Source organism: Abrus precatorius, unplaced genomic scaffold (assembly GCF_003935025.1).
Source record: "Abrus precatorius isolate BTA unplaced genomic scaffold, Abrus_2018 Scaffold6, whole genome shotgun sequence".
In the NCBI taxonomy this organism is placed as follows: domain Eukaryota; kingdom Viridiplantae; phylum Streptophyta; class Magnoliopsida; order Fabales; family Fabaceae; genus Abrus; species Abrus precatorius.
This window is the reverse complement of record NW_020874406.1, coordinates 20050815-20076739: the sequence shown is the minus strand read 5'-3', so window position 1 is coordinate 20076739 and position 25925 is coordinate 20050815. Positions and strand designations below refer to the sequence as shown.

Here is a 25925-nt window from a genome sequence, read left to right as displayed (position 1 = left end):
AATAAATTTTATGCAATTTTCTTAAATAATTTAAGTTATTCAACAAAAGTATGTGAAAATTGCATAGTAATTTTAGTTATATTAATGAAAAATTATTAAAGAATAAATTGTAAGAATTTAAGTTTATATTTCGCTCCATTTGTTATGCTTTATTTTATCATAACACGCTTAAATAATAGACTAACATTTTTAAGATATTATGTTCTAATACACTCTATTTTATTTTTAATCAATTTCATCCCATTTGGTCTTTTTTTATCAATTTCTAAACATCAAAAGTATAATTTTCTTTTTTGAAAAAGCAAAGATAAATTATAGAGAGTCCCCTCAAAAACAAAAGATATGCAATGTTGAGGTAAACACTATTGGAATTGGGAAGAGATTTGTTTTACCCTAAAAGGTATTAAATTAAATAGACAATATCTTCAAAATGAATGTACAAATATGATTATTATACGTAAATTTCCAAAGTGGACGAAGCCCTTCTAAAATTAAATTATGTGATGATTAATATAAAATCAGCAGGATTTTAAGGGATTTTCTTTTCTAAAAATAAAGTATCCCATTTAATAAAACAAAAACATATCCATTCTACTTCCTTCCTCATTTATATAAAAACAAACATTATTGGAGTGAACTATATAATCAAAGAGATAATCTTCTGATTTCTTTTTTAATTATACAAAAATATCTGTAGAATGAAAATATGCTCTGAAATAAAAACAACCCTAAATTTCTGCAAATCAGCCGAATATATTAAATTTACACGATAAACGTAATATTATTAAATAATACTACCATTACTTATTTTAAGAAAAATGAAAAGATTATTGAATCAATGCACGTCACCTTTATATTTATTGATCTAATATAATGTGTTAGAATTTTTTTATAAAAAAATATTAACTAAATTTAAATTATATTTAAAAAACAAAAGAGTATAAAATGTTATAAATGGTTTAACACTCAAAATTAGTATATAAAACTTATTTTTTTTATGGATTTAAAGATACACAGCAACAATATATGCAAAATTTTGTTATTTATATAAAAATAAAAATATTAAAATATATATTTAGTCATTTACTTATTTACAAGTGACTTCATATTTTTATTAAAATTATATTTTAATTTTTATGCAAGTATTTTATTATTATAAAAATTTTAAAAATTTATTTTAATAAATAATAATTTTTATTAATGATATTCAAATGTTAAAGATTAGTATTAAAAATATTTATATGCAAATTAAAAAATATATATATATATATATAATTTTTTAAATAAAAAGTAATTCATAATAAACATTCACTTGGGTTCTATTTTATTTTTTTACTAAATAGAAAAAGAAAATCGAAAGTAGATTGTAACCTTTGACTTGATTAGCTTCGCCCTTGACCGTTTCTTCAGCTGTTTTTGGACAAATCCATCCACCAGTAATAAGGGCGTTTGTTATTCATTTTGGAGGTTTGAAAATAAAAACATTATATTTAATTATACAAAATTGTACTTTAATCTGGATCAATCTTTTTTGGTGGACTTTCATTTGAATCAATTTAAAAATAACATTAAAATCCATCATTTTAAATTATATTTTTATAATTAGATTGAATTGAATTTGTTTTGTTTTATTTTCAAGAGATAACCCTTTATATAAAATTTTATTATAAATTAATTTGATCTAAAATTTAAATTATAGGTCAAAATAATTTTATTAAAAATAAAAATCATAAAAATGATACAATAATTTTTGAATTTGAATCATTTGCAGTTTTAGCAGAAGTTGTGGCCTGCAGTGTAAATTTACTTAAACGAATTTAGCAAAAAGTAATTTTTGTTTAGATAAAAAAATTCACTTAAGTTAAAATTATAAAAAAATTTAAAATTTTATCTTTTTTTCTCTAAATTAATAGAAATTTTGAAAAATATTCTTTTCTTATCAATGCCTACTTAGTTACTAAAGACTCTTACATATATCATTTCACTAAATATTTTAAATATTATCTAGTAGGCTACTTATCCTAAGTATTAGTGAGGTTGAATCATTTGAAATTGAGATAATTATTGATAATGATAACATAAATTATAAAAATAATAACTTTGAAAAATTAATTGATTATATGATTTTGCATAAAATTTTTCAAACTTTTTATAATTTAGAAAAATAAAATAAAAATTTTCACATTTTAACTTAAGCATATTTTTTTTTACTTAAGCAAATTTAGATTACAAAATTGAAGTTTCTGTTTAAATTATAGAAGATCTAGATCTGTAATTTTTATGTTGAGATTTATTTAATAATAAATTTAGAAAGCTAAATGTAAATTTATCGTGTTTGCAATTTATCATAAATTGAACTTAGTCAAATAATAAAATAAAAAAATATAATTAATATTTGAATTTATAGTAACAAATATTTTTATGTGAACAAAATTTATAGTAAAATATAATTTGATAATTTTAATGTGTTTAAGGGAATATGTGAACAAAATTTAAAATTTTCTTGAGTACTCAGTATAATTAATATATCAAAATTCATATTTTTTTTAAAATAAAAAGATTATAAATTAGTAACATAATTAATGAAATACAATTGAATAATAGAAAATATCTGAAAGTGATATCAATGGGGATATTGACTTTGTCACACGAAGACAAGCAGCCAGCTGAGAAAAAAAAACAAACAAAAGTGTTTTAGTTGGTGAGTCTATTGTAGGTTACGTCAATGGCAAGAATTATTCAATATAAAAATAAATGCTATGAAAGATGCACAAATTTTAATTTATTATGGAATAAAATAAGTCAAGCATTACATTATCGAACTATAAATTGCATAAATATGTGCCTATCATTTTTTTTCAAAATAAAAAGAAGAATTAATGAAAGGTTACAATTTTAAAATTGGTCAAAGTACTATAAACAATATCTTGGAATTTTAAAGTTTAACATGACAGTCTTTTAATGCTCCAAATATCTTTAAGTTTCCAAAGAATTATATTCTTAAGTGATATTAAGACAGTCTTATTATCCTTTAATACATTTTGAGACTTAAATTCATAAGAAAAATAATTTTGTATTTGTTTTGACTCCATAAAAATGATTACCAAAGTGATTTTAAATCTAAGAAAAAAAAATGTGAGTTCTATAAAAACCTATTTTAATGACAATGTAAATTATAAAATTATGCATTCACATCATATTTATTGGGTCAATATATTTGTCTTATTATCAACAGAGGTCCATTAGTCTGAGTGGCAAGTAGTTGAGTATTATTTAAGTAAAGTATTGAGTTTAAGTTATTGTGTATGTAAAATATTTTATCAGTATTAAACTTACTCATCACATTCAATTTAATTTAGATTCGACTAAACTAAGCTGCCTAATGCTCAAATCAATATTTGTTAATAAATATTAAATTAATTTTCAAATTCATAAGGTGCTAATGGAATATTATTAACAATTGTCATTGTTAAAAAAAAATGTAAAAATTAAATCTACTCATGTCTTGTTTTAAATACACTACATACAATTCAAGATAGATTCAATGAATTAATCATATTATCTGAAAGTGAAATATTAAATTGTTTAATTATAAAATTTAAATAATAATTTCACATTTTATCAAGAAACAAAATGGAAATTAATGAGTTGTACTAGTTTTTAAATGAGAATTGTTCGTTAGTTGTAGACTAGAGAATAGATTCATAAGTTTATAAAATATTATTCTTGTATTATTAACCATTCAGAATTTTTTATTAATAATATTAAATGGTTTTTTATTTATTATTATATATGTAATAAATAGATCATTATATTATTAATGTAACAATTCTTACATTAACAATGTATCAAATTAAATTTTCTCTATCATAAAACTTTAAGGAAGTGAGGTGTAATTAACTTCTAAATTTATGATAGAAATTATCTAAATTAAACTAATATTATTTGTTTAAGATAACTTTAGTTCAGAAGAACCTTGCATTGTAGATGTTTTGTAGTCAATATTTGGCCACCGCCCATCCTAATTACACAAGGTTGTGTGGTTCCATGTTACTTTGTCCCCACACATAAATGTGGAATTTTGTGCAAACACAGGTGACATTTTATATGTTATTTTGTGTTAAGTGTGTTTATAACATATTTTATTAACTATTTTAAACTATTAAGTTTTTAACTTATGTACGTATTATATGTTAAGTAATTAAAAATATTTTTTAAAGTAATCAGATTTTAATTTTTAACAAATTTTTTAAACCTTTTATTTTAACTTATGCAATCTGTGGATAGGTTAGAAAAGCTGCTGAATTATTAAATCATATTTACATTTTTAATATAATATTTTTTTTCCTTTTTAGCTTTTTATTACGTGTCTATAGATTAGAAAACTATTTATACCTATCACTAACTTTTGGGTTTTTATATTCTACATATATGGACATATAACAAAACAATAGAAGTTGATTTTTTATTAAATTATTTTTCTATCAAAATATAGAATTGTTTAATATTTTTATAACTTAGAAACTTTACCGTATTTTGATAAGAATAAAAGAAGAAAAAAATCGTGAAAATTTTGTTTACAAGTTACAAACTAATTTTTTTGTTGTTTAATTGCAAGAAAATAATAATAATAATAATAAATAATCTCTGACAAAAGAAAAATGTACGGGTAGACGTGTTGCACGTTTTTCGGTTTTTTCATGACTATAAAACGTCATTGTTCAGTTTAAATGAACAAAACAGGGGCATTTTCGTCATATTCCACGCATATTTTTTTGTGCTCTATCATACTAAATAATAAAATTATTATTATTTATTTATTCTCTCTATATCTTAATAAGTATCAAGTTACTCTTTTTTCATTTTTTCATTTTTATTTTTATTTTTATTTTTATTTTATTTCTTCTTATTTTTTTATTTAAACGACACATTAACCAGGAATATTTAATATCTTAATATTTACATTTTTTTTACCTTGGTATATTACTTATATTTAGAAATATTTTTTAAAACATAATAAAAAAATTGAAATCACAAATAATAACAAATATTAACGGGTGGTTGGAAAGTTTTTATTACATAGGTAATATAAGTAAAAATTTATATTAATAAAAAAATATTAATATTTCATTTATACAGTGAAATATATATTTATAAAAATTAAAAATAAAAATAATTTAATCACATTATTATAATATATTATTTTAACAAATTGTCATAAATAATAAAGATAATATATAATTATAATTTGATAATTAATTTGAAAAATAAAATAAAATCAATGCCTGTGACAGAGTTATGGAGGAGACAAAGTCGTAGGTAGGGCATAGAAGAATACACACTCATTAGGGACAAAGCATCAACTCCTTTATTAATAATTCACTCTATGGTCTCATTCTCATGAAGAATTAGAGCATTAATAATTCACTCTATTTTTAATGAATAACCATTTATCTTTATTAATTTTTAAATATTCATTATAAAATAAATAATTATTTTTTCAAATTTAAGTTTAACAAAACATATTATTAGTATAATTTGCTGAATATTAATCAAAGGGATTAGTTTGGGTGTAATCTTTAAAATAAAATAATATATTATAAGAGATAAAATATAAAATAACTATAATATAATTTATTAAGTTAATTAAATTTTATATCTTTCTTTCTTATAGTATGTATACTTACATAGTTACCAAATGTAAACAAAACAACGAGATTCTAATTAAAGTGGATTTATATCACACCTGAACCACTCTGGCCCTAGGTAAGTAAATGAACTCTAATAAAATTATATATTTAACACAAAAGTGGTGTATAATTACAATATTCTTGGACTAAAATATAGAGTGCATGATTTGCTCACACCTTTTCTTTTTAGGTTGATTCTTCAATAAGAAAACATATACGTGAGGATTAATTTGCCTCAAGTGTGAGATTTTTTGTACTTATTAATTGATTATATAACTTTATATGTAGCTTTCTGGGATTTCTTTTCCTGTTTTATTTGTCGTACTTCTAAATTTGTATTTAATTTAGCTATAATAATTTTTTCCCTTTTCTTTTGTTAACTTAGAAGACAACTGGGTGATATTGGTGCCCATAATGAGCTAAGTTAGAAGATTATTATCCACTCAACTACATTATTAATAACGCTGTGGATTCAAATATATTTGTTAAAATATAGGATTTAAGTTATGTTATATAATCAATAGTTTATTTCAATTACAAAGGGTTAATTTTTTTTAACAGTAAATTTTTTATACATAAATTTTAAACTCGGAAATTATAGTTAAAGGGAATTAAACATGTGTCATTTGAATTAATATTTATAAAAATGTTACTTGATATTAAAATGATGCAATAAAAATAGTCATTTTTTTACAGATAATAGTTTATGATTTAGATAAAAAGAAGAAGAAACACTTACATATTAACAATTAACAATACAGTAGCTGTTTTCCAAGATGGCTAATAGAAGATTAAAAGAAGAAGCATATTGCTTATAAATAATTGATCTTTGTCCTGTCTTCAACATTGTCTTGGAACCATATGCTGCGGTTCTGCTTTTATTTTAACTTATATATTATCATGTGAAAGTTCATTTTGAAAGGATTGACATCATATAATTAGTATGAGAATCTGTTAGTGCGGTGTTGTGGGACAAGTTATAAATTAATTATCTGTTTTAGTTGCATTATTATATTAATCATAGTAATAAAATAGCCAAATTAGAAGTGTCTCTTGTCATTATTGTTTTAATATTTGGGTTTATCTTTTTGGTCTCATTCACTTTTCCACTTATTCTTCATGAAAGAGGGTGAAATCGTATCAAAGATGACGCTTATAGTTGGAAGGGAGAATAAGCTTTTCATTTGTTTCATGCAAATGAAAACATGGACTACAAGGAGTTTAAAAAGTAAACAATATTTATTATATTCAAATTTCAAAATTTATTTGATAAAATAATTGTATATAAATTGTAAATTTTAATTTTTAAACAATAATATTTTAAAAATTAATTTTTGTCATTATGGCACGTGGCTTTTTCTATATTAAACGTAAACACACGTTACTGATAATTATTTATATAAAAAATATATTATTATTTATTAATAAAATATAAATATTTGTAATAATGCATTTAAAACACCCATTAAAAATAATTGATTCTTATTCTGCCTAATCATAAGTTTAGACAAAACGACCGGAGTTGCTGGATAATGAACCATATTGATTGATTCTCGAACATTCATTGCCTCTCCTATGAAATTGTCAGACGCTTGAATGATATGAAAAATGTATTTATTGTACTTAGGAACAGCTTTAAATAATTGATTTAGAACTTTCAATTTCATCGTAGACGAATACTATATATTTTTAATAGGCTTAGTATTTATAATTATTGTTTGTATTTCAACTTCTGACATTAATAACTCAATTTTTAATTTCTTGTATTTTCTATTTTTCTATTAGTTTTTTAAATTTAAAAGTGTAGTCATTGTCTGTCACTGTATATGTTAGACGTTATATATGTCAGCTTTTTTTTAAAATTTTTTTAGTTTTGGCTTTCATTTTTTTTAGTTTGAATTTGAATTTTAAAGTTTGAAACTTTGAATCTCTGCCTCATATCCTGTTTTTCTTTTTATTGTCTAAATTTGTCCTTTTTTTTAAAACTTTTTTAATGTCACGTGTCTTTCTTCTTCATTTTTATTCTATTTTGTGTCTTTCATATTTTTTTAACTTGTTCTTTGGTACCATATTAAAATTTGAGTATTAGCTCAAAGAAAAATTGAAGAAGGCAATTGAACTCTAAGCTTGAGTGACTTATTTGTTTATAATACTTTAAGCAATTTAAATTTAAAGTCATCTTACTTATATACCTTTTAATTGGTTACTAACTTACAGAGACTTTTGTTTTTTAACATTCCTTTTTAAATCTAACTAGTTTTGACTTCCTTGTGACTTGCGTTTTCTTTTAACTTTGTTAAGATTGAATATAGGCTTAAATAATGCCCTTTAAGTATGAGTGGTTTGTTTGTCTAAAATGCCTTCAATAATTTAAATTTATAACCTTTTTTATTTAAAAATTTAAGTAATGAGACATGCATGCAAATAATCCTACATCAAGAGTTAGAATATAGCATATATATATATATATATATATATATATATATATATATATATATATATATATATATATATATATGAGCAAAAAACTAAAAAAAACACATATATTTGTGATTGCTAGCAACGCAGCCCACTGTTTCTTGACATGCATACATATATTATTAATCTTCTTAAAGGGTTTATTTGTTGACTAAATAGATGCGAGTCATGCGCTAATCGACCAATTATTAGTTTCCTTAACGTAATTAGGTGGTTTGAATAAAAATAATTAAGCTTTATAGGTTACATCGAAAAACTTTTCTGATGTTGCTCAAACTTCAAATTTATGATTAAAAAACATGACAAAACATAAACGACAACCACCAATATTAGTTATATGTAGGGAAAACGTGGTGAATGGTATAAACTACTGTAGATGATCCTGAGAGTAAGTTAATCATTTGATTATATATATTCTTTCAGAGAGAGTTGGAGATTTGTTCTAATCAATGTACAAAAGTGTTACTAATTATAACATTATTTCATGCATTATCTAAAGGAGTATCACATTACAAATCTAAAGTAGGGAAAGCTACATCTCTCTTTTCTTGCACGGAATTAATTTTGAGATGGACTTTTAGTAGCCTCTGTAGACCTAAAATATCTGCATTTTTTTGGTTGAATTATTTCATTTCAATGTGGCTAATAAGGACCAAACAATAAAAAAATAGATAATTATCCAAAGTTTCTTAAGCATTCACCCCTCGTTAAAATTCCAATTCCAATGTTATAGGAAATGAAATTTTCCTTCAAGGGGTAGAACCACATAAAATTTAATCAACTTCTTACTTTTAAGGTACCATGTACTATTCTAAACTAGAAGTTTTGTTTTGCTTTTTTCGTGCATGAGGTTGATAGTGTCTTCGGCGATGAATGAGGGTATAGTTTGATAGAGTAATATATATATAACACTTGCTTATACTATTTATAGGTGTTGGGTAGTAAGGAAATAAAAATAGCCCATATTGCTAATGTCACTAGCCTAACCTTCCCCTGAAATTACCTTTGTTGCCGTGTAATCACATGCAAGCATTCCATATATGAAAGACATGGTAGGACCAAGGAATGGTTTTGGAAATGGTGGCAAAATTAGGTGACACTATAAAGTACACCTCAAACTCTTAATGGGGAGTTATATATGTTGGCGAGGGTCTTGATATAATGAGTTATATGTTATATATCAAATAGGAGGGTCTATCTCAGATCCAAGTGATGGGGATTTTGGTTTGGGATGCCTAACACAGTATAGGAGATTGGTTCAGATGAAAGAGACTAACCAAAATAAATGCAAGACCAAATCAAGTGCAAACATGCAAATGAAGAATAAGGGAGAAGATGATTTCTACAATTCCCAGCAAAGAACACAGTGGCTGTTGAGGACCAAACAACACATTTCACTTTGCCAAATTCAATTTAGTAGGAATCTTGTGAAATATCAATTGCCACAAAAGCAAGAACATTAACAAGGATTAGTTTAATTGTTTTGTTGAAAATAAGGTAAATAAAAGAACTATAATTTTGTGAAATTATCAAGGGATCCGTTTCAACTAATCCTTACTCATAATATATTTCAACAAATGAAAGAATTCTTTCAAGTTCTAAGAACAAATCCTTTTCCCCATGCAAAGAGATCACACCTCTACCTATGCCTCCAGTGTCATACACCAATGATCTATTCTTCCAATCTTGATATTAGAACATTTGTATCTTCAAAAATGTTATAACGCATGTTTAAATACACGTTAAAATCTTGTGAATGCTTGTCAAATCCTCAAAAACCTATATATCATGCAACGTTAAACATGCGCATAGTATATTGAAAAAAAACAATCAAACATTTTCTCCTAATAAAAATTTCATGCTAAAAGAGAATAATACTCCTATTGCCTAACTTTCTTTAGTCCCATAATTTAGCCACCTAAAAGGAACATTGTTGCTAGAGTCAATACTGCAATTATCCTTCCATTAAAGAGAAACACACTTCTAATAAAAAAGCTTTAGTCTTTATCTATATTCACCCAAAATTTTAAAAAAAATCTTTATTTTTTTCAAATTTTAATCTCACGTTTTGTAAAAATCTTTAAAACAAACTTCGAATATAAAATATGAGCACTATTTTTTAAGTAAAAATACTTTTTAGAATATTCTCGAAAAGGAATGATACTAAGAATTGCTTTTATTTTCATCATGCCAAATTGTAAAAGTATTATTAAATGGAAGTGCTTCTAAGGATTAGCTTTTGTGATTGTGCCAAGTGAAATACATAAAATTAACTTTTAAGAGTGATGTTAATATTGTTAATGAATTAAACGTTAAAATAATTTGTGTTGATAAAGCAACTCAAAGATGGTTAAAAGGGACAAAAAAATAGTTGGGCATAAATGGGCCCATAAATGGGTTGGGTTGAAATGTTGAATGATTATGTGGGAAACAAGCGTGCATTGTGATGATGCTGTGTGCGGAGAAGAGAAGGCAATCATAGAGCTGAATGCATCTTTCTAGCAAAAACCAATTAGAATCTCACTCACTCACCCTCTTCTCTGCGCTTTTCCAATCTCACCTCGTTTCTTTCTCTCTTTCTTCCTTCACCTACCCACCCATCAGGCAAATCTTAACTCATACCCTGTGCCTAAGCAAAACGACACATACCCGTCGTTGTTCACTGTCTTACTCAGGTGCGCATAGCATAACGCATTTCCTTTGTTTTCTCTTTTTTCATTTCATTCTACATGGATATACCTTATAGAACCCTAACATTTAAAGCATTTGTTCAGTGTGTGGAATCTGAGTGCCAATTGATCGTTTGATTGCTTGTGTGTAATGCATCAATCTGTGAACTGTGTGTAGTTAGTTTTTGTCATAATACTCAAATGATGATGACTATGGATGTAATGCGTATGTCACATTTTTGGGATGCTTGTGCCCTCGAAACTTCATTGTTGCTGAATGAGAGTCACGGATTCACTTGGTTTGTATCAGGGATTTTTTTGAAGTTAGTGTATGCTTTTGATTCTTTTTATCTAGTTTTTCTCTAGATAAATATTGATAATACGGAACAGTGATATGTTTTCTCTTTTAAGTATGGTATGGATCTATTTGGGTCTGTTGATGTGTGTGACAATGAGGAAGTGTGATGATGCATATCCCATTTTGAAACATTCCGTGCTTTTGTTTTCTATTACTGTCTGTTCTGAAGTTGAATTGTTTTAGATGCTGCGGTGAGTTGATTTAGCTGTTGAATGTTGAACCATGTCACTAGTACTGATTTTGCTGAACCATCCGTTGTTGCTACAGGTGTGAAAGGTGAAAGCAGAGTGTGAATCTCAGATCTTGTTTTTAAGAGGCAATTCACTGTGTTGATTATTCTTGTGCATTGACTAATGGCTACCATGCTTCTATATCAGCACTTAGCAGATTATGGCCTACTGTTTTTTGCCATATCTATCTCAAGTTGCTCTCTCAACTTGATTGAACATTTCTAATTTATGCCATTTTACATGATTCTCTGCTTATTTTAGATCAATTGTAATTAAAAGAACCCACTCTCATCAAGGTACACTATCCCACCCTTGTGGGAAGACCCATGTAACTATGTACAATGCATATGTTAGCTCGACAATATATGCTGTTAGGTGTAAAGAATCATTCTCATTATCTTTTGGTGACTCCTCAAACTTCTGGCATGAAAGATTTGACCGAACCCCATCATACTGTTCGTCATGCTGTGGTTGTTGTGATTGCTGTTCACTCTCTACTTACAGAGTACCCATAAAGCCTTGTCTTCTAAGTGGGTTGAGACAATCCACTCTCCTTCAATTGCCAGCATCAAGAAGGTTAATTTTGGGTGGTGGGGACCGATACTTTTCCCGGCTACCAGCTTATGGTCTCCTCAGAGGTTATGAGCTTAGTTGTTTAGCCATTGATGAAACTGTTTGCAATAATAGTAGAATGAAATTAAAGGGAAAATGTATTCATGCAGCCTCACGAAAAGGAAGGGAAATTTCCCATTCAGTTGCTTCTGACGATGCTGAAGCAGTTCTCAGCTTTTTGAGTGAGGAGGCAGATAAGGATGCTATTTGTAGCAAATGTAAGTGTGTATCTTCCCCCAAAAGAATAGAAGCTGAGAAGAAAAGAAAAAATGTGAGTAGAGAGAGACATTTGAGTTTGACTGAGAAAGTAGAAACAGATAAAAAAGGAAATCTTAAGCAACATGAGTCATCCACCATAGACTTGAGAGGAGAGCATAAAAAACCCAACAAAGAAAAGGAAGCCTTTACAAAAGGGGAAAACCATAGGAAACGAAGAGATGTGTCCAGTTGTTCGTCTTATTATTCTCTTTCATCTGGAGATTTTGGGAGTGAACAGGAAATTCAGGATGATATTGGTTTGGAAGAATGGTCACTGGGATATAAGAAAGATGAAGCAAATCACATGGAGGGACAAATGAAGGAAGAATTCAACAAGCAAGTGGATGCTTCAAAGAACCTGCAGGATGTTTCAAATAAGGAAAGAATTGCGTTTGGTGCGGATATTGATTGGAACCAAAGGAAGAAGTCTGAAAAGATGCTGGCTGGGGGAACTATAAAAGAAACAGAATCAAGCAGAGAACACCAGGATATGCATTCAAGAGGGTTTAGAACACATGAATCTGGTTATCAAAAGGCATCTATTTCACAGAAGCGAGTCAGTAGTGAGGAGGATAAATCATCTTTTGTTGACAATTTGGATAAGAAAACAAACAAGGCATATATTCTAAAAGTAAACAGAAGAAAGCATCAATCTACAGATGTACAAGAGTCTGGTTGTGATGAAGTTGAGACAACTTTGTTATCACGTAAGGAGTTCAGAGGTGGGAAAGGGAACCTGGAGATATCAGAAACACTGTTAAAGGAAACAGATGATGAACATAAAAAATTTGTTGGTTCAACATCTACCACAGGAAAGGAAACTTTGAAATTGAATAAGGCATTCAGTGGCAGGGAAGGGAACCTTGCGATATCAGAAACACTTTTACGAGAAACAAATGATAGACATAAAAAATTTGATGATTCCACTACCTCAGGAAGAGATGTGATAGGTAGAAGTTCCCAGAGATATACTGAAAATTTAAAAACTGAAGACACTGAAAGGACCTCAAATGCTAGGATGAAGGACATCGGAGTGAAAAAAGTTTCAGTTTTGAGTTCTGTTTTGGGATTGGAGGAGCAGCAACACCAAAAAGGAGAGATCGTCAGACAGGCTAACGATAAAGAGGGAAGGAAAAAGTCTCAAGAATTTTCTGAATTATCACAAGCTCATGAGACTAATGTTGATACATCTATCAGAAAGTCTAGAACTAGAATAAAGGACTGGGAAGAAAAATTGAACATAAGTTCAGATGCAAGGGGTGCATCACTCCAAATAGATAAAAGGACAAATCAGAGTTTCCAACACAGGAAAGGATATGAACTTGCCAGCAATTTTTCAGAAAGTTATGTGAGTGATGGAAAGCAAGTTTCAAGTTCTCAACAAACTTCTGAGAAGGTGAGATTCATTCCAAAAAGTAAATCAACACCAGTTGTTAAAACTAGAGAAAGTTCTTGCCAAACTGATGAAAGAATTGCAAATTTTGAATTGGCTGGAGTGGACCAAAGACCTAGGAACCTTTCAATTTCTGGTGAAACTGTCTCAAGAGAGGAATCTGACTCCCAGGGATCATTGAATTTGGTTTCTGAGGCTGGAAAACATGTTACATTAGTAGTAGGTGATGAAAGGAGCTCTGCAACAATGTTTATCCCGTCCTCTTCCCACCAAATGGGTAAGAGCTCAGTGCATGCCGATCACAGTGCTGGAATTGCTAGCCCTGAGATCTTCCTTGAAACATCAGAAAACGGGTCTTCTGCTTTGTCTGATAATTCAGGAAGAAGTTCCACTTTGCATCGAGATGCTCTTGGTTCAGCTGATCGTTTAGAGAAATCATCGAGACTGTTTGTTAATGAGTTTGTTGAGAGGGTCAGACATGAAGTAACAACTTCAAAAGCACAAGAGATGGAAGTTACTGGAACAAAGTTGGCCCTTGAAGTTGGTGGTAATCAGATCCACAGCTCAGTGCCACAAGACACTCAGAATGGCTCTCAGTCAAAGGTGCATGATTCTAGTAGTTCCTCTGGATTTCCTGCGTCCAAAGGACCTTCTGATGAGATGTGGGATGTGACTCAACCATCTATTGAGCAAGGTCTAGTAGCTGAAGAACCAGAAATCAGCAAGGAAACTGGGAAACCAATTGTTAATAGAACCGGAAGGTCCTTATGGAGTATGATTGCTGATATTGTTCGACTGCGTTGGGGATCACGTGCTGGTTCCTCCTCTTCAGCTGGAAGATCAGGTGAGAGAAACTCATCAAGCAAGTCTGACAGCGAGACATGGTTTTCTGGGCAGGAGCACGAGGAAACCGGTAAAGGTAATGTAATAAAAGAAACATCTGTGCTAGCACAAGCCACGGCTTCTGATAAGTCAAAACCAGGTAAACGAAATACCCTAAGTGAGGGAGAGATGTCTGACTCTACAAAATTGAAGGACAAAGGAAAACATCTTGAAGTTGGATTGTCTTCTCCAAATGCATTGGAAAGTGGATCAATGTCAGTGGGCATCTCATATGCTTCTGGGGAGGAAAATGCTAATTGGACTGAAGATAAAAAAGATTTGGAAGTCACTACTTCTGGCACTCAAAACATGGAATTACCAATTTCATTACCTGCCAGAGTGCCTCCTTTTGTAGGAGAAATTGTAAATATCAGTGGAACTGACATGCCTGGAGCTGAGCCAGTAGTGCAAATCAAGTCACCTGTTGTTTCAGTGCAGTCTGAATTGTTTGGCTCAGAGAGAAAGGATGGAGAGTTGAAGCAAAGGAAGTTTCAACGGAATAGGCAAGTCTTAAGAGATAGGTTTGATGATTGGGAAGAAGCCTATAAACTTGAACTTGAGCAGCGAAGAATGGATGAAATGTTCATGAAGGAAGCACTTTTGGAAGCTAAGAAGGCTGCTGATACATGGGAAGTTCCTGTTGGTGCTGTTCTTGTGCAGCATGGGAAAATTATTGCTCGAGGGTGCAACTTGTAAGTGTTATGATATTATTTCATTCTTTTTAATTGGCTTGGTTTTTAATTTATGTCAAATTATCTGTTTCAGAGTGGAAGAGTTACGGGACTCCACTGCCCATGCAGAGATGATTTGTATACGAGAAGCTTCAAACCTTCTTCGGACATGGAGATTATCAGTAAGTTTTCCTCAATGGAAATTGAAAGTTATTTTGATATTACAGCCAAAGTTTAATATTCACTTTATGTTTCTTTTACATTATTTTTAAGTTTTTATAACTAACTTAACACATGGCAATATTCTACCTCTTTTATGCTAAAGACATTGATAGCTCTGCAATCTAATATCTATTTTTACAGAATACCCAGTAAACCTATTGAAAGGAACCAAATGCTTGTTATCTATTTTATAAAAATGAATGATAAGTAAATCATAGTAGTCAATAGCGGAAATAGCGGCCGCAATTGCGGCGGAGCGGCCCTTTCCCGCAACAGCAACTTTGTCGCGTCGCGTTTCACAGTAGCGGCTGTCGCGCTGCGAATAGCGGCGGAAAACACCGAAAATAGCGGCTGGAGTGGCCGCTATCTCATTATCGCACGTTTCCCCTTTTTGCCCCTCATCTTTTACTGTTAGGGCCTTTAAGGGGGGGCAATTTTGGAATTTTGACCTCCCCTTATATTTCTGAATCATCTTCTTCAACCCTAGCCTCCATCCATCTGCTCTCCTCTCTTCTCCCGTCGGTTCTCTCTCCTCTGTTCTTTGTTTTCCGGTCATCCTCTGTTCGCTGTGCTCTGTTTTTCTGGCGAGACTTCCACTTGATTTTCTAGTCATCTTCTTCGTCTCCGGCAAGCTTCTAAGGTGACCCAAATTATTTTGAGTCATTTTCTTCATCTCTTCTCATCTTCTTCAAGGTCAGCACAACTTTCCGGTCATCTTCTCCAACTCCGGCAGACTTTCGGCGAACTTTCTGGTATTGAACATTTTTTTTTCCTATATTTTTCTCTGTTTTTTTTTTCTCTTCTCTGTTTGGATTCTTTTATTATTTCCTATATATATATGTGTGTGTAATTTAATTTATGAGTATATTTATAATACCTAAAATAGCGGCCATCCCGCTATCCGCTATGCCGCTATAGCGTTTTTGAGGTCGGCCGCTCCGCGCCGCTATCCGGGATTGATTATTATGAAGTAAATAGCATATCATACAGTGAAATGCTAGCAACATACTATTTTTAATGCACAGTTATTAGATAAAATTTATTGAAAACTACAAAAATCATGTGGGTTCTCCTCTTTCTCACTCTTTGATTTAATGATTCTTTTTCATACTTTTGTAATTCTTAATAAATTTCAGCCAATAATTAAGAGTTAAAGGAGTGTGTTTCTAGCACTGCTCTACCACTAAAATGCCTACTTGCCTAGTAGACTTGTGTTGGGAGCCTTTGTATTGTCAGCAGTGGGATAGCCAAGATAGTCTTTGGCTGGTTTTATAATCTTCTAAAGGTTTATATGGTACTGCTAATTTCTACTATTATTTCTTTATTCATGTTGGAATGGCTTAATAGTTGTATAGCTTGCTGACTTTGGTGCACACTTTTCCGTAGGAAAAGTTTACTCAATTTCAATACTCAGAGTCTACTCTAAAGTGACGCCAAAGTTCTGCCTTCTGGGCTTACCATAAACCATTTATCCATCTTACACTTCTTGATTTTCCTATGCCTTAACTCAGTTTCAATTCCTAGTCTGCCTGCAAGATTATGATACTTCCCTCAGAAAGTATATCAATACATATTTTCCTGTACGCTGTTCACCAGATTTCACACCTTTATTTTAGGACATGAAAGATCTATCAAAAATCAACTGTGAAATTCGGGGCTTTTTATTGCATGCCTATGATTAAATATCATTAGATATGTAGTGCCTTTCATCCTGCATATCACTGATTAAACTATTGAATACTCTTTATTTTTACTTAACAATTGTTGGTTGCTAGGCAGATTTGTTGATGGGAATTGATAATTACTAATAGGAGCAGTCATGTATTATTAGATGTAAGTGTAAATATTAACTGTCATGTTGGCAGTTATGGGTACACATTACTAGAATATGAGAGAATAATTTATCCTAACTTATTTGTTCTGTATTAGAATTAGAAACTGCCTTGATGACAGTTATTCATATAAAATGACTGATGGCAGTTCTGAGGTTTTGGTATATTTGATAGTAAGGTGTGTAGTTATCAGAGGTGGGTTATCATTTGCAGTTTGTGGACAGAGAATACTCTCTGTAGGAGACTTTTGTCTCTGGGACCGTAAGTGTATTGCTGTATTGAGTGTGATTTCTGTATTCAGTAGTATATTTTTATGTTTATCAGTTGGTGCTCTATCATTTTTTATGTGGTATCATTACCTCAAGAGGAAAGCTTATTTGTACATATGCCATGGTGGATATCACGATCAAAACAAATTCAACTTAATATTAGCATGATAAATTCATGTTTGAAGAGGTCGCAGTTTCTGAAACAAAATAACATTCAGATCATATTACTTAAATAAATTTAATAAATCTGTCACTTCCTACTTTTTTTCTAATGATTGATGATGTTAAAAACCCTGTCAGTCTGTTATGGATTATGGTAAGTTTTATTTGATTCAAGGAAATTCATTAAGAAAAAAGAGAAATACAGAGATAGGAGGATATCCTTGATAAGAAAAATACTAAGAAAAAAAAATAAAAATACAAAGAAGTGAAAGAACCAGAAAAAAAAAAAGCTCAAGAAAATCAGTGCACAATGGTTGGCCAATATATGGAAATCTGAAATGAAAACATTCTCAAATGAACCAGAGTCAAACGCCAAATAGAAGCAAAACTAGATTACTTTATAATCTATTGCCTTTACGTTTATTTCATATCAATAAATATGGTTGAAAAACCCTATTGTGGTAACTATCTAACCAATATGTCAGTAAAAATAGAGAGAGAATTTCACTATAATTGTGTGTTTAATCACCCAAAGCTATATTTGGCAAAAGGGAATTTGAGTAAAATAAAAGTAAATAATTTTTTCTTTTATTTGGGCTTACCTGTAGTCACGGTAGATGAATCATTTCCCTCCTTGAATTCTTTCTTACTGAACATTGCTTGAAGGATCACTTAATAGGTTGGTGGTTCATTTGTTTAAGGACAAAATTTTCCAACTTTCAGGATACTACACTTTATGTAACGCTTGAGCCGTGTCCAATGTGTGCTGGTGCTATCCTTCAGGCAAGAATAGATACTCTTGTGTGGGGAGCTCCCAATAAGCTTCTTGGAGCTGATGGTAGCTGGATTAGGTATGCTGTCAACGTGCTTATTTGTATTGCTTATAATTTTGTTGTTACAAGGGCATGGTAGTCTTTTGGTTTATCAGTGTGCATGAATCTTTACCACCTATATATATGGTAGAATTGGTCTCTGCGTACCTCTATTTTTTATTTTGTTATCTTTGATTAAATTGTTCATGCGATACACTGTGTTAAGAAGAGGGATTGAGCACATTCATATTGCATAAATTATTATAATAGGAAGAGGACTACAATATCCTAAAACATTATTCATATCAAACGGCATTTGGTATTCAACTACTATCAGCCTGTGTGTTTACTTTATGAAACCAAATTTACAGTTTTTAAGACCAAAAAGCACGTTTCAACCGAGGTTTGCTGAAAGGAAAAAAATTTCAATTTTATAACGAGGTTTGGCACACAAACATTCTCTATATGGTCACTGTAAAAATTTAATATGTCAAATCCCATATATATATTGATCCGAGACTTAGTTGATGACCCTATAAAACATGATTTTTACATTTCATGTTGTATAGATGACATTTCTACATACAATCCCATATTCAACATCTTTATACGTGAAAGATTCCCCCAATTTACTTTTTTCAGAACATTATATGTTGCGTTTCTTGACATGTAATTGAATTAAAACTTTAGTAGGGCAGGGGTTTTCAATTGTTTTCCTGACTGGAGTTGAGTCTATTTTGGGAAATTTTATTGAAGGCTCAGTTCGTCAAATATTACAGTTCGGTCTTGAACTTCTTTTGCAGGCTTTTCCCCGATGGAGGAGAAAATGTATCAGATTCATCAAATATACCACCTGTCCCAGTTCATCCATTCCATCCAAAGATGAAAATAAGACGAGGGGTCTTAGCCACAGAGTGTGCAGAAGCAATGCAGCAATTCTTTCAGCTAAGAAGGAGAAAGAAGAAAGAGGAACCACCAAAGGACCCCTCTCGCCTTCCTGTTACTCACCACCATCCCTCCAAGTTCCTTAACAAGATACATCACATCTTCCACATTATGTTCTGTTTATAAAAGGGCAGATTCACATATTTCCTCATGTTTTAAACGAGCATCTGAATAAAATATTCAAACATTATGAATAATCATCGTGAAAAGTAAGTGTTCAATCTAGTCGTATTCGATCAGCTAAGATGTCATGGACAATAATTCATTCGTTGCCAAACCACTGTTGCCAACTTCAATTTCAAGTGATGACTTCAAATGCTTAAGATGATGACAAGAATCCAATGATATAGTGGAGCCTGTCTATTATCATTGTTTCATTTATTTGGAAAGGGTGGATTAGGGAGTAATTGAGATCGCTTGCAAGAAACAGAAATCTAGAGTATGTACAACTATTGAACTGCAGATAAAGCATCACAATCACGTTGGTATGTTGAACCATCAAATTTTAACAGAAAGTGATAGAGACCTCGTACTTACATACAGGTCATGAGTAGACAATAGTTGGTGAAATAATGTCCTCATTTGCATGAAGCCTTTTATTCCTTCTGCCTTGCACCACCCTCCATCCACCCAACCTTTACCTTCGTAAATATGACAATTAGGTCTGCTTAAAATACAAGTTAGGCCCTAACCATAATATAAACTTTGAAGGGATTTGGTATTAAGTCTAGAAATAAAGTATATAAGATGTCAGGGCCCTTAATGCAAATGAAGCTAATTGTTAAACGTTCCTTGTTAGATGATTAAGGGTGATGTCACAATCACATGAAGGCTACATCCCTCCTTTCACAGATAATCCATACATTTCAACCTTCTGCTTTGTCATAGACCATAAATAAGAAGCAAACTCCCTCCAGTCTCCACCAAATCCAAACAAACAATGGCTGCAACGTTATGGGCTTTGGTTTTGGTAAGCTTCTGCTGCCTCCTAGCTTCCAATGCCCAAGCACCAGCAACAACACCAGCAAAGTTGCCTCCTACAACCCCAGCTGCAACTTCCCCATCTTCTGGCACTCCACCAACAACCCCAGCTGCAACTTCCCCAACTTCTGGCACACCACCGGCAGCAACACAACCACCAACGGTAGCATCATCCCCTCCCACAAGTCAACCACCACCTACAACCCAACCACCTGCCAATGTGGCTCCCAAGCCTGCTCCTGTGACACCACCAGCTCCCAAGGTTGCACCTGCTTCAAGCCCAAAAGCCCCACCACCTCAAATTCCACCACCCCAACCGCCAAAAATTTCACCTGTTGTAACTCCTGCATCGCCACCACCACTAACACCACCACCTGTTGCTTCACCACCACCATTACCACCACCAAAGATATCCCCAACACCAGCTAAAGCACCACCAGCCCCTGCACCAGCAAAGGCAACCCCAGCCCCTGCACCTGCACCCACAAAGCCAGCACCAACACCATCGCCAGTTCCTTCACCGCCAGCACCAGCACCCGTAATAGAAGTACCAGCACCAGCACCATCCCACAAGCATAGGAGAAGACATAGGCACAAGCATAGGAGACATCAAGCACCAGCTCCAGCCCCAACAATTATTCGCAAGAGTCCCCCAGCACCACCTGATACCACAGCAGATGCAGACACAACACCGGCACCAGCACCAAGTCTGAATCTGGTAATATCTTTGACCAGTGAAATATCAAATTACATTACAGTTATATACAATTGTGAATCAAATTCACTAAAACATCTCATCAGCATCGCATTGTTTTGACCATCTCGTGTTTCTTTTTTGGTAATTCTTCACAGAATGGTGCACCATCAAACCACCAGCATGGGAGAAACATATGGACGACAGCTGGACTTGCTATTGCTGTTTTGCTAGCTGTCACTAGCTACAGCTGCTAGCAATCTCGTAGTGACCATCGTTTGCTCTGAGGAGTTATTGAGTTATTTGGTTTGCAAAATATAAAATCATTTCACGTGTATAGATCTTAATTATGAGAATCTATACCTATGATTCTTTCTTTTTATTTTTGTTGTGATCTTTGCTCACAAATATTAATGGATATGAATTTTTGAATTATGGAAATAATCAAGAAATGTCACATAAAGATCTCTACTTGTGAGCTATTACATCAAACTTGATCAATTTCTGAGTCCATGTTTATTTTCTCCCGAAAGTCATACTCCGTAATAAGTCCAAGATTGTCAACTAATTTGTGATGCCGTAGACATCCTGCACACTAAAAAGATGAAATTCCAATTTTACTTGCATAGAATAGTTGTAAACACCGTTTGAGATATCTATCAGGATTCAGGACCAATATAATGCATGAGAAAATAGTATGGCCATCAATAAGATTTTGAAAAACATAAGCATGCATACCAAAACAAGAAAAAAAAGGTAACCATAAAACTGGCCACAAGACCATCAGCACAAATGAACTTTAACACACTTGCATTCAAGGTCCAATATATTACCAATTATATGAGTCATTCAACTTTCAGAAGCTGACATGCAGGATGCAGCAATGCAATCCAGTAACTTTCTTTGTATGATGAGCACCAAACTCAAATCTCAGGAGAGGATAGATATATGGGAATTTGACTTTCTTTTCTTGCAGGCAAAAATTGGTGTTCCATTTTAATATTTTACAGAATAAAGATATGGTGCACATTAATATGCTACATAAACATAAACGGGGAACAATGTAACAAGTTGCCAATGACAAAGGTAGTCTTAAGATCCGCTAGACCATGCATCTATATATTCTGAGAGAAAACCAAACGGTTGTTCTAAAATCCAGTATTTCTGCTGCTTTGTTCTTAAACAGGGAAAAGTTGCCAAATTCAGCACAAATAAAAATGTAAAACTCATTCCGTATTTCATCCCTAAAGAAATAAGTCAGAATACTAAATTATATGCAAATGTCAGGAAAATGAAAGTTAAGTTTGAGCAAACAGCTTACCAAGTTATAACACATCAAGCAATCACTAACAAATTTGTTATGGAAAATTATATACATGCTGTAATGTATGTCATACTCTCATTGTCTGTAATTTATATAGCATGTGAATGCAGGGGGAAGTAGAGAAGAGCAAATGACAATTATGAAAGGAAAAAAGTTTGCTACATATAGTATAATAGTACAACTGACATAACTTAGGCAGCAAAAGTAAAGTTGAGCAAGGGCTAGACCACATTAATTAAGCATAATAAAATTATATTTATTCTATCTCTCTTTATACATATATTAACTATAACTGTATAAGGAAATCTATGGACTTAGGCAACAAAGGTAAAAATGAGTAAGGGCTACACTACATGAACTATACATAACAATTATATTTAATTGCTCTCCTCTCTTTGGGCATATATACTGTGAGAAGTGGTTTATTATGACAGTGAGAAGAGTACATCTGGACTGTTGGATCATGCATGTGTGGTCAAGATTAGAACATAAAACATGATATATTTGAAGGGGTTATCTTTATAATTCTAACCATCCATGCAAGATCCAATGACCAAGATCCAGTTCTCTCACTTCTCACATCTCTCACTTGATGTGTCCCCTTTGTGTGTGTATGCAGTATGAATTATGTCAAAAACTACACCATATGTCATATTTAACCCTTGGTCTTTTCCTCAATTATCAACTCCATTTATGTTTCTATTTGCTTTCATAATGTTATTATATTACCAAAATTGTGACTCTACAGGAAAGCAGATATCCTCTCATTTTCATTTTTCTTTGTCATATTCTATAAAGCAGAAACCACCAACTGAACATAAGATGATAGCAAATGCCATTCACTGAAACAACTATGTTAAGCTTTCTCGAAACATTAAGAAACTATCTATTTCGTATTTGCAATTTATGGGGATTGAAAAACAAAGTAGCCCTTCTTCAAAATTTATGTTGGACAATGCCTAGGGCCATACATATGACGTCAATTATCAGACTAAGGTTCCAGCAGCTCCTGTGGTACATGTTTTAACCCCTCCCTCAAGGGAAGATCCCAGACCCAATTCCTCTGTCCCACTTACTAGGTAGAACTCATATCATAACCATATAAAAAAAGTAAAAGATTAATAAATATTGTACAAATTCTAATAATAAAAATATCATTAAAAGAAAAAGGAGGAAAAATTTAAACTACCAGCTTCTGGACAATGTTGTTAAACAAAAATATTCATCGTATTTGACTATGTGTTCACTAAAAGATTCAAGAAATAATAGATACCTGTACAAAAACAGCACCCCTTTCATAAGCTAATCGGTTTACAAGCCTCTTAGTTCTTTCACCACACAAGTCACATGTAAATTGTACAAGCAAACTTCTTCTTGGAAGACTTAGGTCAATACTAGCACCCTGCACATAAAGCATAACTAGAATATCAATATCAAAGAAATAAAGACAAAAACAAATATTTGTTCATGCTTGATCTCCACCAACCAGAGAAAGACATGATTAAGATTGTAAAAGTTTATCAAAGAACTAAGTTGCTTTCAGAATATCATAATGGAGGAAATTAATTGTTACTTTCTTATTCTAGATACACAACTACATAAAGAAATGATTGACATTTATAAGAAAAATAATTAAGTCTCAACCTGCTAGGTAGGGAAATGAATTGAGAGACATACAACAAAAACAGATTAGCCTTCCTAACGAAAATATTTGAGGACAGAAAAAAAGTGAAAATATGGTCCTACCTCTAGTTTTTTTTTTATGAGACACTGTCTAGAAGGTTTTAGTAACTCTTATTATAAGGCATTTTACAATTCCCACGGAACATTTATTTATTTTTCCTATTTGTCCTTGATGAATAGAGTTGGTGGGAACCGTAAAGTAAAATCAGTAAGAGAAGGAGCAAATTTTCGAAGTTAAAATGTGGATAGCGAGATTAAGTTGAAAGATACCAAACGAGGATAAAATTGACATATTAAAATACTTTTTTTGAAAAATTAACTAACTTCAATTGCTTTTACTTATTTTTGTAAGTTAGTTAAAGAAGCCATTAAAAAAAAGGGAGTAACATTTTTGTAATTAATTATTAATGAAAACGTAATAGCCAACCAAATTTGTTTTCCATATAACCTGAGTCTGAAAAATTCAGAAATTAAACGCTATAAATTATAGTAACTCAGTTTACAACATATATAAACCAAAAATGTTACATGTCACCCTCTCCATCAGAAAAAGCAAAAATTAACTCCATAACATAACAAGCAAAACATTTTTTCAATTACAGGAAAAATAATAATAACAAAAATAAATAAATAAATAAATAAATAAATAAAAATTCACTAACCGCTTCTTCAGAATTGTTTGATTCTGGTTGTGGGGCAGTGACAGAATCATCACCCACTAACCCTTGTGCTCTAAAAGCCCGACGGGGAAGCCTTGGTACTACCACTGCAACAGATGCACCAGAAAACCTTGACCTGAAAGAAAATATGTTTAGGTTCAAATTGAAATTTAGAATTATGGAATGGAAAGACAGAAACTTTAAAAGAAAAAAAAAAGTGGGGAACAAGAGCAAGGGATTTTTTATTGAAAACCTAACCTAATTGAAGGAGGATTGAAGCCGGGGAAGTGAATAGGTTGGAAAGAAGAGAGAGGACGAAGGAACAGAGAGGCACAGTAGTGTGTGCCTGCCGCCATTGCTATCTTTCTTAGGCGACTCAACTCTTCTTCCACGCATCAAATAATAATAATAATAATAATATACTTCAAGTAATTTTTTATTATAAATAATTTTTCATACTTTAATTAAATTATAAATTTAAATAAAATAAGAAAATGTATAAAATTTAAAAAACGTTAATTTCAATCGTTAAACTTATTTTAAGTAATTAAAAATAACATTTTTTGAAATATTTATTACAATAAAAATATTAATGGCATTTTTAATAATTTTTATTAATTTTAAATAATTCATATCGATTTTAAAAATTAGTGTTCACAAAATTAAAAATATATAATTAAATGCTAATTAATATTTTATTATTTATTTATTATCTTTCATTAGAAATTATATTAAAGATTATATGTTAAAATTGAAATAATTTTATATAAATATATTTGTTTTCACAATTTTTATTTTATTTAATACATGATATAATCTTTTTATTAAACTATATTTACTTATTTATTTTATTTTCTATCTTTAGTTAATATTTAAAATGCTTAGTTAAATATATATAAAAATGCTTCTTTTAGTATTTTATAAAATTAATAATATATAAAATACTTATTATTTCTCTATTTAATTAGAAATATTATTTAAACATATTACTATCACAGAAATTTACTTCAAATAGTTATTTTTTTCACCACAATAGTATTTAATTGTTGTCAATACGTTTAAACTGACATTGTAATCCCTGAAATACGGCCATAAAAATAA

The 25925-nt window shown here is 30.9% G+C and overlaps 3 protein-coding genes across 6 annotated transcripts; 2 read left to right on the top strand and 1 right to left on the bottom strand.

The window, feature by feature from the left end:
• The first annotated feature begins 10551 nt into the window (after positions 1–10551).
• On the top strand, positions 10552–19699 carry LOC113868571 (tRNA(adenine(34)) deaminase, chloroplastic). Of its 2 annotated transcripts, none has more exons than XM_027504261.1 (5): positions 10552–10843; positions 11463–15262; positions 15336–15423; positions 18450–18577; positions 19342–19699. In XM_027504261.1, the coding sequence occupies exons 2-5, from the start codon at positions 11760–11762 to the stop codon at positions 19607–19609; spliced, it is 3987 nt and encodes a 1328-aa protein (XP_027360062.1). In that variant the 5' UTR covers positions 10552–10843; positions 11463–11759; the 3' UTR covers positions 19610–19699. The 2 variants fall into 2 exon arrangements, with proteins under 2 accessions (XP_027360062.1, XP_027360063.1); XM_027504262.1 differs by having other exon boundaries at positions 18510–18577; positions 19342–19643.
• Positions 19700–20047: 348 nt separating this feature from the next.
• On the bottom strand, positions 20048–25240 carry LOC113868573. Of its 3 annotated transcripts, none has more exons than XM_027504265.1 (5): positions 25079–25210; positions 24828–24962; positions 23756–23884; positions 21645–21753; positions 21066–21179 (listed from the first exon to the last, which is right to left on the bottom strand). In XM_027504265.1, exons 1-4 carry the CDS (start codon positions 25178–25180, stop codon positions 21646–21648), a joined length of 474 nt encoding a protein of 157 aa, XP_027360066.1. In that variant the 5' UTR covers positions 25181–25210; the 3' UTR covers positions 21066–21179; position 21645. The 3 variants fall into 3 exon arrangements, with proteins under 3 accessions (XP_027360068.1, XP_027360066.1, XP_027360067.1); XM_027504266.1 differs by having other exon boundaries at positions 24828–24960; positions 25083–25210; XM_027504267.1 differs by having other exon boundaries at positions 20048–21753; positions 24828–24960; positions 25083–25240.
• On the top strand, positions 20396–21446 carry LOC113868572 (lysine-rich arabinogalactan protein 19). The gene is made up of 2 exons (XM_027504264.1): positions 20396–21182; positions 21317–21446. Exons 1-2 carry the CDS (start codon positions 20424–20426, stop codon positions 21413–21415), a joined length of 858 nt encoding a protein of 285 aa, XP_027360065.1. The 5' UTR covers positions 20396–20423; the 3' UTR covers positions 21416–21446.
• Positions 25241–25925: the final 685 nt, after the last annotated feature.